The following is a 12,954-nucleotide window of genomic DNA, read 5'->3' on the forward strand; positions in this document are numbered from 1 at the left end:
AAAGTCATTAGATAAAATTAAAGCGGAAGTTGACAGGTTCTTGATTAGTAAAGGTGTCAAAGGTTATGGGGAGAAGGCAGAAGAATGGGGTTGAAAGAGAAAATAAATCAGCCATGATGGGATAGCAGAGTACTTGATGGGACAAATGGCCTAATTCTCCTATGTCTTATAGCATGATCACATGACTGCCTCATTACTCTATGGGAGCTTGCTGTGCTCCGTCTTTGACTACCCCCTCCTCTCTCTCTCTCAGACACACACACTCGCGCAAGTTTGAAGGATGAGAACTTGATTTGCTATGAGAGTAAAACTCTGATAATCAGGTATCCAATTTATTTTTGATGGCCTGCTCATACATCCTGAGCATGAGCCGCGGTTCCAGACGGTGACAGGAGCGGAAGTCCGGAACGTGGGCCAGGTCTGTCCGGGGCCAAGTTCGAGGTTTGGAATACCGAGGATCAGGAGCGTGGCTGGGTCTGCGGCTGGAGGGTTCGTGCATTTCCCTGTACGCTCTCCGGCTTCACTGGGAAATGGATTATACAGTGATATGGAAGGATAGTTATACAATATCCTCAAGTCTGCAAATTCTGCTAGTCCGGCACCACCAATTTCCTGACAGTGCTGGAGGGTTGGAACTTTACCGTACAGAGTTTGTTGTACATAACAAGCCTGGAAGCCAAAACCCTAATTAAGAGCATGATTCCACAAGCACATACAAAGAGGCCCTTCAGCCCATTCATTCATGCTGAACAAAACTCCCTTCTCACCTCATCCTGTTTTAGCCCTTATCACTCTAAACCAGGGATTCCCAACCTGGAGTCCACAGACCTCTTGGTTAATGGCAGGGGTCCATGGCATAAAAAAGTTGGGAACCCCAACTCTAAACCTGTCTAAATGGCTTTAATTCAACCACTTTCTCTGGCAGCTCATTTTATCATACAGTCCTCCGCATGAAGAAGGTGCCCTTCAAGTCCCTTCTAAAGCACCACCTTCTCACCTTAATCCTATGCCAACTAGCTTTTGATACCATTTCCCTGGGAAACAGACTTCATTCACCTATCTGTACCTCCGTTATCCTATAAACCCCTCGATCTCCTGTACTCCAAGGAGTAAAGTCCTAGCCTCAGAAGGAACAGAATGGCCATTTTAATGAGGTATCCCCTCTAAGGGGCCAGTGAGTGTACGTTCGTGGTCTTCTGCTGCTGTAGCCCATCCACTTCAAGGTTTGACATGTTGTGCATTCAGAGATGCTCTTCTGCATACCACTGTTGTAACACCTGGTTATCTGAGTTACTGTCACCTTCCTGTCAGTTTGAACCAATCTGGCCGTTCTCCTCTGACCTCTCTCACTAACGAGGTGTTTTCACCCACAGAACTGGCACTCACTGTTTTTTTGGTACTATTCTCTGCAAACTCAGAGACGTTGTGCGTGTAAGTGTCAGGAGATCAGCAGTTTCTGAGATACAAACCTCCTCGTCTGCCACCAGCAATCATTCTACGGTCAAAACCACTTAGATCACATTTCTTCCCAACTCTCTAATGTTTGGTCTGAACAACAGCTGAACCTCTTGACCACGTCTGCATGCTTTTATGCGTTGAGTTGCTGCCACAATTGGCTGACTAGATATTTGCATTAACGAGCAGGTGTACCTAAGGAAGTGGTCACAGAGAATCATCGACCTACCTCTCCTGCTACAAAGAATAACAGTGGGGCATCCTCCTCCTTCGCTTTGTGCTCTGAGAGAATTTTTTCCGCGATCGGCTGGATCAGTTGTTTTGCTGGCTCCAGTTCCTCCTCTTCTGAATCTAGGGAAAAAGTTAAAACAGGAAGAGTCACCGGCATGTTGGAGTAAAGCATCCAGGAGGTGGAAATGGGAAATAAAATGGCAGCTGTAGGCCCATTACTACTTGATCCCTGCCGATACTCACTGACAGACCCCCCCCCCCCCACCTCTCCTTAACTCTTGCTTTCCCTCCTTTTGTTCTCCCTCTCCACTTTCAATCCCAACTTCTTCCAGTTCTGATCAAGAACGACTGATCTGGTATGTTAACTCTTCTCCTCTCTCTCCACAGGTGCTGCCTGACATGCTGGGTATTTACAACAGGAGAACCTTTGAACACTGTGCAGACATTTCTGCCCATGATATTGTGTTGACCCTTTAATACACTCTACAATCAGTCCAAGCCTTCCCTCCCGTATAGCTCTCCGTTTTCCTATTGTAAAACATAGAACCCCACAGCACAGAGCAGGCCTTTTGGCCCACAATGTTGTCCCAACCCTTTAACCTACTTTAAGTTCAATCTAACCTTTCCTTCCTACACAGCCCTCCAGTTTTCTCTCATCCACGTGCCTAAGATCCAATGAGATCTCCCTCATTCTTCTAAACTCCAGCGAGTCTGGGCCCAAAGCCATGAAATGCTTCTCACGTTACCCCTTTCATTTCCAGAATTATTCTCGTGAACCTCCTCCGGACCCTCTTCGATGGCAGCACATTCTTTCTTAGATAAAGGGCCCAGAACTGCTCACAATACCGCAAGTGCAGTCTGATCAATGCCTTATAAAGCCTTGGCATTACATCCTTGCTCTTACAGTCTAGTCCTCTCGAAATTAATGACAACATTGCATTTGCCTTCTTTACCAGTGGAGACCAGGAGAAATTGCTCTCCCTCTCCCAGCCACATTGCCACGCGGCCGTGAACTTTCTAGCTGTTATAGTCATACAGCACATTAAAAGGCCCTTCGGTCCATCTCTTCCATGCTGACAATGGTGCTATTTGCCCGCATTGGGTTCCCAACCCGAGGTTCATGGTCCCCTTGCTTAATGGTATTGGTCCACGGCATAAAAAAGGTTGGGAACCCCTGGTCTAAACCTTTCCTATCAGGTGCTCATCCGAATGTTTTTTTAAAGGTTGCTATTATATCTGCCCCAACCACTTCCTCTGGCAGCTCATTCCAGATATAACCACCTTCTGTGTTGTTACCATCCCTCTGTTCCCTTTGAAATCTCTCCCCTATCCCATTAAACCTAGTTTTTATTCCCCTTTGATTGTCTGAATTCTTCCCCACAGCCCTCACTTCCACTATCTTCCAAAAATGTAACCCCTTCCTCCAAGTAGTCAGCCAAGGTTTTATGTATAAAACTCCCGAACTTATTTAACGAACTGAAATTCCCCAGCTGCTCTGTCTGGAGCTCCGCGTGCTACTCCAGTAATTGAACACCCACACCGGGCGGGAGATGCGGCAACAGAAATTCGTTTCATCACGGTCTTTATTGCCGCAGCAAGCTGGACAGCAGCACTCGATGAGTTAAAAGAGCACCCAGTAAACAGCTCCCGTGGCATTGGGGAGGGGAGGGGAGGGGAGGGCAGCTGGGGCCGAGCCCTGGCTGAGGAAGCAATAAAACCACTGGTGGAATTTGGAGGGCAATATAACCGAGCAAATGAACTAATTAGAAGCATTAGAGAGGACAGTAAGGACTGGGGAGGACAATAACAAGGGCAGTAAAATGATTAACAAGCTTAGCAGAAGCCTGGAGAGGTTTTACTGGGTTCACGCTTGGTATTCTGTTGTTTAAACAATGTACTGAGTCGTGTGGGAAATGGTGATCAAAGGCAAATGCTACACCAATTGGTGTTAGCGCAGCAATTGACTCCGAATCAGGTTTATTATCACTCACATATGTCGGGGACATTTGTTGCTCTGCACAGTGCAGCTTGTAAACATTTACTGTCAGTTATAATAAGCAATATAAACAAAATACTGTAAACACATAGTGAGATGTTGTTCCTAGGCTCGTGGTCTGGAGGGGAAGCAGCTTTTCCCTCAGCCATTCAGTGTGTGTCATCTGGCCTGGTTCCTCCTCCCAGTGGGAAAAGGGCATGTCCTGCCTGGTGAGGGATGAGTTGTACAGGAACTGTCAGGGAAGCTTTCATTCTGTGAGTGCGTGATGTTGTAGAGGAGGGTGGTATGTGTGACTCTATTTCTGTGTGTGGTGTGCAGATGTATGTACTTTTACATAAGTGTGATGTGTGTGAGAGAGGGGTAGGGGGCAGAGGGGAGGGAGAATAAAAATGAATATGAATATGAATTAATGTGAATGTACCCCGGGGACTACATAAGCAATGTGCTTGTATGTGAGAAACAGATTTAATATCACTGGCATAAATCATGAAATATGTTGCTTTGTGGTAGCAGTGTATTGCAATACATAAAACTACAAGTTACAATGAGAAATATCTATAATATTTACATTAAATAACTAGTGCAAAAATAAAAGAAGTGAACTACATAATGATACAGTGTATAAGCGTTCACTGTCCATTCAGAAAACTGACGGCGGTGGAGATGAGGCTGTTCTTAAATGTTGAGTGTGCGTCTTCAGCCTCCTGTACTTACTCCCTGAGAAGAGGGCACGTCCTGAGTGATGGGAGTCCCTAATGTTGGACACCTCCTGTTGGAGGTGTCACCTTTCGAAGATGTCCTGGATGCTGGGGAGGCCAGTGCCCATGTTGGGGCTGGCTGAGGTTACAGCTTTTTCCCATCCTCCGCAGAGGCCCCTCCGTACCAGACGGTGATGCAACCAGTTAGAATGCTCTCCACGGTACATCTGCAAAGATTTGCGAGAGTCTTTGGTGACATACCAAATCTCCACAAACTCCTAATGAAATGTAGCCTCTGTTGTGCCTTCTTTGTAATTGCATCAGTACGTTGGGCCCAGGATCGGTCCTCAGGAGACGCTGGCACACAGGGACTTGAAAATACTCACACTTTCCACTGCCAGTCCCTTGATGAGAACAGGTGGTTGTTCCCTCGACTCCCCCTTCCTCAAGTCCACAATGAACACATTCCTTGGTGTTACTGACATTGAGTGTGTGTGTGTTCGACACCATATGAGTGTGAGATGTTACACGTACAGTACGTGTATCTTTCCCTGTGTGAGAGAGACAGTGATGGTGCCTTTGCCTCTGTGTGCCTGAATGAACTGGAACCCAGTGTGGAGATGTGGATCAGCACAGTACTGGGACTCAGAACAACCACAGGGCCCGTGCTGTCCACCTCAGCACTTGGACACGTCTGGGCCCCTGGTATATACTCGGGCTTTAAGAAACCTCAATTAGCTCCCTCTTCTTCCGACAGTTTTATCTTTCCCACAGTGGCCTGCCTCCTCAGTTATTTTCTGATCACAATGATCTGATCAAAATTGGGAATGTTGCCTGAATGAACTGGGACATCAGAGGTGATGAGAACAGACCGAGACCATGGTGGAAGGACAGCCAGACTGTGATCTCGGGGAGATGCAGGACAGAATTTCAGGAAAAGTCCAGGACTTGTTCCAGTGGGCGAGGGAAGGTATGGGGGAGGCAAGGATGGGCACTAAGGTGTACTGACCTATGACCTCCTTCTCTAACTCACCTCACCCGGCCGGGCATCGGGCTTGGTTTACACATACTGAACATGCAGAGAGTGGTCACCCCCGGCTGTCAAACCGATTGCAGTCCGAACAGGAGGCTGCTCTGCACCAAGTCATGACTTTAATAAAAGTAACACAACTGCACAACCTTTGTTTCCCATAATTACCAGGTGATTGCGCCGAGAAGAACTGGCGGTTACCTGAAGGTCGATCAGGTGATAGATATACTGAGTAGCACAGAGTGATAAAGTTGTGCTGTTTATTATGGGATGGTGAAGATAACTTAAGGCTTTAAATGAATTGTGAAATTTTAACTAGGGTCCAGATTTTTAAATAAAATATAGGCATGTTACACACTCACACATGGATTCAGATATATAGCCACACAGATGGGCACTCTCACAGAGCCAGCACACACCACCCTGTATAAACGTGCACACACACGTAGACTTTCTCGCGCACCTTTTAATCACACACCTACCATGCATGCCAACATCGCTGACACATATTTTTACACGCGTGTATACACAGTGACTATGCACAAACATGAGATGTGCACACAGACACACAAAGTATCATATATGAGGGCACACACTTACACACACACACCGGGACTTTACTGACACACTCAGGCAATGTGCAAGTACACACTCTCACATACACACTGGAGTATCACACACACAGAGGCAGACTGAAGTCTAGACTGGGAGGTTCACGACGAGCACTTCATACCCACAAACAGAACCAGGCAGGGCCCCTCATTCAGTTGCATGGCGCTGGACTCTGTAAGTTCTAATACCGGTTTCGGATGCCACGGGAACTCTTTGCAATCCATATCATTGAGCACAGCCGCCCTCCCCTGCCGAGTGATGATCTTCCCCTCCTGGTCGAGGATGATCAGGGTTGGAATGCCTGCATTTAAAACAGAACACCGGGGATTAGTCGGTCTCCGTGCACAGCGTCTGCAGCCCTACAGTTCCAGTGAATCAAATTCTCCCAACTTACCTCAGGGTCTCTCTCCCGTGATTGTCTCCATATCTGGGAGTCAGAGCATGGAAACTCTAAGGAACAGACCTTTTGTGTTGAGCATCACCCACCCCCCCCACCCCGCCTTTCTCCAACAGGCAGGATTCCGTTCTCGGAGAGGAAAACGGATCCGTGACACTAGTCAAAAACCCTGCCATATTAACAGTAGTAGCAGATATCCAACGGGGACTTCAAAGGCCGAAGCAGAGAAAGCTTCCTTGTGTACAGTTGAACGTGGGCCAGTTGTTTCTAGAATGGCAAAGTCTTTCCACTGACTTGGACCTGCACTGATGCTGTGTGACAGGCCTACAGAAGCTCCCCAGGCCCAGGTCCAGCAGGGTGGGCACTGCTGTCTATCTGATACCCCCCACACTACACTGTGGGAGGGGCAGTCTCCAAATGTTGGATGACAGCACCATAGCGGTCAGCGCAATCAATTTACCGTGCCAGCAACCAGGGTCCAATTCCGTAAGGAGTTTGCACGTGACTGTGAGGGTTTTCCTCCCATGTTCCACAGGTAAGGGTTAGTAGGTCGTGGGCACGTTATTTTGGCGGCAGAAGTGTGGCGACACATGTGGGCTGATCACTGCACAATCCTCGGTCTGCGTCGGTCATTGATGCAAATGATGCTCGTAAGCAGCAGCACAGATTACAAAGCAGATGGAGAATATATACACACACACACACACACACACATACACCCTAGATTTTTTTATTTGGTGTCAGATGGTAAGGCCTACACAGAGCCCTGATCTCAACATCATCGAGGCTGTCTGGGTTTACCTAGAGAGACAGAAGCAAACAGGACAGCCAAAGTCTGCAGAAGAACTGTGGAAAGTTCTCCAAGATGCTCGGAACAACCTACGAGACAGTTTTCTTATCAAATTGCACGACAGTGTACCTAAGAGAATTGCTGCAGTTTTAAAGGCAAAGGGTGGTCACACCAAATATTGATTTGATTTTTTTTACAATTTACTGCTCTTTATAGTTTTTTTATATTCAGAAACCTTTCATTTCATTATTTTCAAAAGCATCTTCATTTTACTGAATTTTTTTTACACGTGCCTAAGAATTTTGCACAGTGCTACACATATATTCTGTACATACTGTGCATGCATATATATGTAAGTATGCTTATTGGGAAACAACTTTTATCGAACAAAAACTAATGAAGAAAATAGCCGGGATTCACTTTCTTTGTTTGGAACACTGTGCTGCTTAATTGGAGCAGGAGACTGTTGCTGAAGTTTCTAACTAGTGTCACATGCATGCACTTGCACCCGTTAGACACTCCACCGTATTTAGAGCAAACAGGTTTTAAATATTGTCAGTTGCATGTGTTTGTGTTCAACAACCAGTGATTTTGTCACAGACAGTTGGTGAGGAATAAGCTTTGAGACAACTCAGAATGTCTTTGCTCACTAGGGTTTCAACCATTCAGGCAGAAACGGCCGGGAGTGTAAATTAAATGACTTCATCACTTCAACAAATTAGGTACTACGAAAAATTTGAAGGGGTCAGCAATTATCTTGAATGTTACAATGAATGTGAAGATTTGGAGGATGCAGTCCATTGATAGAGTTATATGAAGGCTGCCCATTAGCTGCACTAGGTGACTGCACTAATTTTGTTCATTTATTGTCGATCAAAAGAACGTGGCAGTGTATACTGGATTAATAACTAATAGGAACTAATACACAGTTTTGTACTATTGTAGTAATACTCATACTATTCTAATGTGTTCTTCATTTCATTAGATACAAAATTTCTGACTTAGATATATGGTAGTTTGTCTTTTTATACTTTTTTAACTATTTCCATGAAACTGGGGCAATGGCTTAATTAGACCAAGATGTACTGGTACTGATGTGTCCCAACCGGAATCCACTATAATTATCAATAGAGGAATTCATCCATGTCACATTCTTTTGACTGTAAATGAAAAAAACTAGTGCAGGCAGCTAATGTAGATAATGGACTGCCTTTATACAGCGCTATCGACAACTGCATCCTCCAAATCTTCATTTTCAATGAACATACAAGATGATTGTTGATACCTTCAAATTATTTGTAGCTCCTAACTGGTTGAGGTAGTGAAATAATTTCATTTTCACACCCCCCACCCCTGGCCTTCCCAGGCAATTCCAAGCCTGAATGGTTAAAACCACAGTGAGCAAGACAGTTCTCAATTATCGTACTGCCTGTGTCAGTGACAAATATCGCTACTTTAGAACACAAGCACACGCAACTGACGCTTTTAAAAACTGTTTGCATGGAGCACAGTGTGGTGTCCAACAGGCACTCAAGTGCACGTGACAGAAGCTTGTTAAAAACTGTTTGGTAACAGTCTCCTGTCCCATTTAGCAGTAGAGTGTCCCAAATAAATGAAGGGAATCCCGGCTATCTTCCCAATGAGTCTTTTGTTCTTTAAGAGTTGTGCCAAATAAGTGGCTGTCCAATTAACTGGAACCCACTGTACATTTCTTATTGTAACTTAAAGTATTTTTAAATGTATTGCCTTGTACCACTGCTGCAAATCAACACATTTTCATAACATACATCATTGATAATAAGCCTGATTCTGAATCTTTGTGTTTCGTCTGGCTTTGAATGAAAGAATGATGTCTACTTTCCTTGAGTTTCTTCCAAGCAGTTTTATTTTTAACTCTGGTGATTTAATATCAGCTCAGCTCCCCCATACATAATTAAGAGCAATTGGACAGAGCTGCCTTGATGGATTATAACACTAAAATGGGCTAATAGATCAGTGGATATCATGCTGTAATGTTTCTGTCCATATTAAACAGGAACCCATTTGATTAATTGCAACCAATACTGCAAGAAGCCGTATAATTATTGAAAGCTCTGACTATGTGCTCTTCTTCAAAGGTTCATTTATTATCAAAGAAGACAACTCTGAAACTCTTCTTCTCCAGATAGCCACGAACCCAATAGAGAAAAGAACAGCAGCACGATCATCAACCCCTAATCCCTCCTTCCCACACAAAAACCAAACAGAAACAGAACAGGCACACCGCCCCCCCCCCAAATCCCCCTCCCCTGCGCACAAAAAACCCAAGACAGAATGTACAGAATGTAAAAAACTGTAAGACTGAAAAAAGTCTGTAGTTCAAGTCTATACCCTAAATGCAGAAAACCCGGGTAACATTCTCCAGGTATAGCGGTAGGCCTTTCCCTCTCCATAGCAGAACGATCACATCAACGATCAAAAGGCAGTCTCCTCTCTTCGTAGCACAGCGATCCCCCACTGATCAAAAGGCAGTCTCCCTTCTCCATAGCAGAGCGATCCCACCAGCGATCAAAAGGCAGTCTTTCCTCTCCGTAGCAGAGCGATCCTACCAGTGATCAAAAGGCAGTCTCCCCTCTCCAGAGCAGAGCGATCCCACCAGCGATCAAAAGGCAGTCTCCCCTCTCCAAAAGCAGAGTGATCCCACCAGCGATCAAAAGGCAGTCTCCTCTCTCCGTAGCAGAGCGATCCCACCAGCGATCAAAAGGCAGTCTCCTCTCTCCGTAGCAGAGCGATCCCACCAGAGATCAAAAGGCAGTCTCCTCTCTCCGTAGCAGAGCAATCCCACCAGCGATCAAAAGGCAGTCTCCTCTCTCCGTAGCAGAGCGATCCCACCAGCGATCAAAAGGCAGTCTCCCCTCTCCGTAGCAGAGTGATCCCACCAGTGATCAAAACGCAGTCTCCTCTCTCCGTAGCAGAGCGATCCCACCAGCGATCAAAAGGCAGTCTCCCCTCTCCGTAGCAGAGTGATCCCACCAGTGATCAAAACGCAGTCTCCTCTCTCCGTAGCAGTGATCCCATCCAGAAATCAGAGGAGAGAGGGAATGGTGAGAGCACTCAGCAGGTCAAGCAGCATCTGTGAAGATAGAAACCTCTGTGGAATTCATTGCCTCAGACGGCTGTGGTAGGCCAAGTCATTGGGCATTTTCAGAGCGGAGGTCGATAGGTTCTTGATAAGTAAAGCTGAGAAAGTTTATGGAGCACGGGATAGCGAGGAATCATGAATCAGCCACGACTGAACAGCAGAACAGACTCAATGAGCCAAATGTCTTAATCCTGCTTCTACGTGGTTTGGTCTAATACGTCTATCTGTCCAAAGATCTTTTAAGTGTTGTTATAGTTCCTATTTCAACCTCTTCCTCTGGCAGCTCATTCCATAAATGGACCACCTTCTCAATTAAAAAATGTTCCAATTAAATCTCTCCTCTCTCACCTTAAGCTCATGCACTCTGGATTCGCCAGCCCTGGGTAAAGACGGTGTGCATTCACCCTCTCGATGCACCCCATAGTTTTATACTCCTCTCTAAAATCACCCCTCACTCCCCTACACTTCACTGAATAAGGAACCAGCAAAGTCACCAAACTGAACATAATACTCCAACGTCATGCACAAGTGCAACATAATGCCCCTCTCCCCACCTCCTATACTTAATGCCCTGACTTTGGAGTAAGCCTTCAGAGGAAAAAGTCCTGCCAACCCACTCACAGCTGAGGTAATGAGATATTTTGTTTAGTTCTTCAAATTCTCTCTAAAATTCTAGAAGATTCTCCTACCTTACTCCCTTTCTCTCACGTAATTTAAACTGCAGAGTCACCCCAAACTTGGGCAGCACGGGGAGAGGGCGTGGCATTGGAAACTTTTCACTCCTTTAGATCATAGGACTATAAGACACGAGAGCAGAATTACACCATTTAGCCCACCAAGTCCACTCCTCCATTCCATCTGGGCTGATTTATTATCCCCCTCATCCCTATCCTCCTAACTTCTCCCCACAACCTTTGACACCCTGATTAATCAAGAACCTATCAACCTCTGCTTTATATATACTCAATGACTTGGCCTCCACAGCCGTCTGTGGCAATGAATTCCACAGATTCACCACCGTCTGGCCAAAGAAATTCCCTCTCATCTCTGTTATCCCTTCTACTCTAAGGATGTGCCTTCTGGTCTTAGACTCCATTATAGGAAATATCATTTCCATGTCCACTCTATCTATATTCAGTAAATTTCAATGAGACTCCACCACATTCTTTTAAACTCCAGCAAGTACATGCCCAAAACCATCAAACCTTCCTCATAGGTCAATCCTTTCATTCCTGTGAGCTTCCCCTGGACTCTCTCCAATGCCAGCACATTGTTTCTTTGATTCAGGGCCCAAAGCTGCTCATAAATGTGGTCTGACTAATGCCCGATAAAATCTCCACATTGCATTCTTATTAAATTCTAGTCCTCTCAAAACGAATGCGAACACTGCATTTGCTTTCCACAGTACCAACTCAACCTGCAAGTTAACTATTGGGAATCCTGCACCAGGACTCCCATGTCCCTTGCACCTCTGATTCCTGAATACACTCCCCATTTAAAAAAAAGTCTACACCTGTCTTCCTTCTACCAAAGTGCATGACCGCAAACTACCCTAAACCGTATTCTATCTGTGACTTCTTTGTCCATTCTCCTAATCTGTCCAAGTCCAGACTCGCTGTTTCCTCAACATGACCTGTACCTGTATCATCTGCAGACTTGGCCACAAAGTCAACTACATGGTCCAGAACATTAACATCCAGGGTGTATAACGTGAAAAGTCGCAGACCCAACACTTTGGTCATCACTGATTACCTGGACTCTGAAACAGGTCCTTCAATCACACTTTTACTTGGCCTGACCCCCGTCATTAAACTGTTAAAATGTATGAACTAAGTCATGCTATTTCTATACAGAAAATAACTAGTCAGATACAGGTATTTACCAATTGAAAACATTGTGCATGTTGAAATTCCTTATTTGCATAATCAATCACCAATTACAATACAGGAATTGATAGCCAAAATAATCTACACATTAAAGACCAATAATACTTCAGAATTAGTAAAATAACTTTCCAATAGGAAATGTCACCCTAGAATTCTTTACTTGCATCCTTGTCTTGTCTTGGTATGCTGTGGCAGGAAAGGAGCATCCATCATTAAGGACACCCACTGCCCACGACATGCTCTTTTCTCACTGTCGCCATCAGTAAGGTAGTATAGGGGCCTCAGGACTTGCACTACCTGGTTCAGGAACGGTCACTACCCCTCAACCTCCAGGCTCTTGAACCCGGAGGAGGGAATAATTTCACTCACTTTCACTTGCCCCATCACTAAAATTTTTCCACAACTAATGGGCTCATCTTCAAGGACTCTTCATCTCATGTTCTCAATATTTATTGTTGCTTTATTTACTATTTTGTGTTTGCAGAGTTTGTTGCCTTCTGCACTCTGATTGAACACTGAAGCTGGGCAGTTCTACGATGGTTATTACTCTATGGCTCATCGGGTATGCCCACAGGAAAATCAATCTCAGGGTTGTATAAGGTGACATATATGCACTTGGAAATGGCCTGGCCCCGTTCTGTGCACAGTGACGCTATGCTCCTCAATGATCTCTCTTCCACCTACCAGCCTGCACATCTTTGGGATGTGGGAGAGAAACTTTGGGGGGGTGGGAACACA

At 45.3% G+C, this 12,954-nt stretch overlaps 1 protein-coding gene across 13 annotated transcripts in view; it reads right to left on the minus strand.

The window, feature by feature from the left end:
- Window positions 1-12,954, minus strand: part of nxn (nucleoredoxin) — a 173,145-nt gene that overhangs the window by 47,285 nt on the left and 112,906 nt on the right. For 10 of the 13 annotated variants that reach the window (XM_059973546.1, XM_059973547.1, XM_059973545.1 and 7 more), the window contains exons 6-7: window positions 6,144-6,323; window positions 1,685-1,806 (exon numbers count right to left, since the gene is read on the minus strand). In XM_059973546.1, the coding sequence (XP_059829529.1) occupies window positions 1,685-1,806; window positions 6,144-6,323 (302 nt within the window). Of the gene's footprint in view, window positions 1-376; window positions 524-1,684; window positions 1,807-6,143; window positions 6,324-12,954 lie in introns of those variants that run through there. The other 3 variants (XM_059973557.1, XM_059973555.1, XM_059973556.1) reach the window with 2 other exon arrangements.

The sequence above is a fragment of the Hypanus sabinus genome, chromosome 6 (assembly GCF_030144855.1).
Source record: "Hypanus sabinus isolate sHypSab1 chromosome 6, sHypSab1.hap1, whole genome shotgun sequence".
NCBI lineage: Eukaryota > Metazoa > Chordata > Chondrichthyes > Myliobatiformes > Dasyatidae > Hypanus > Hypanus sabinus.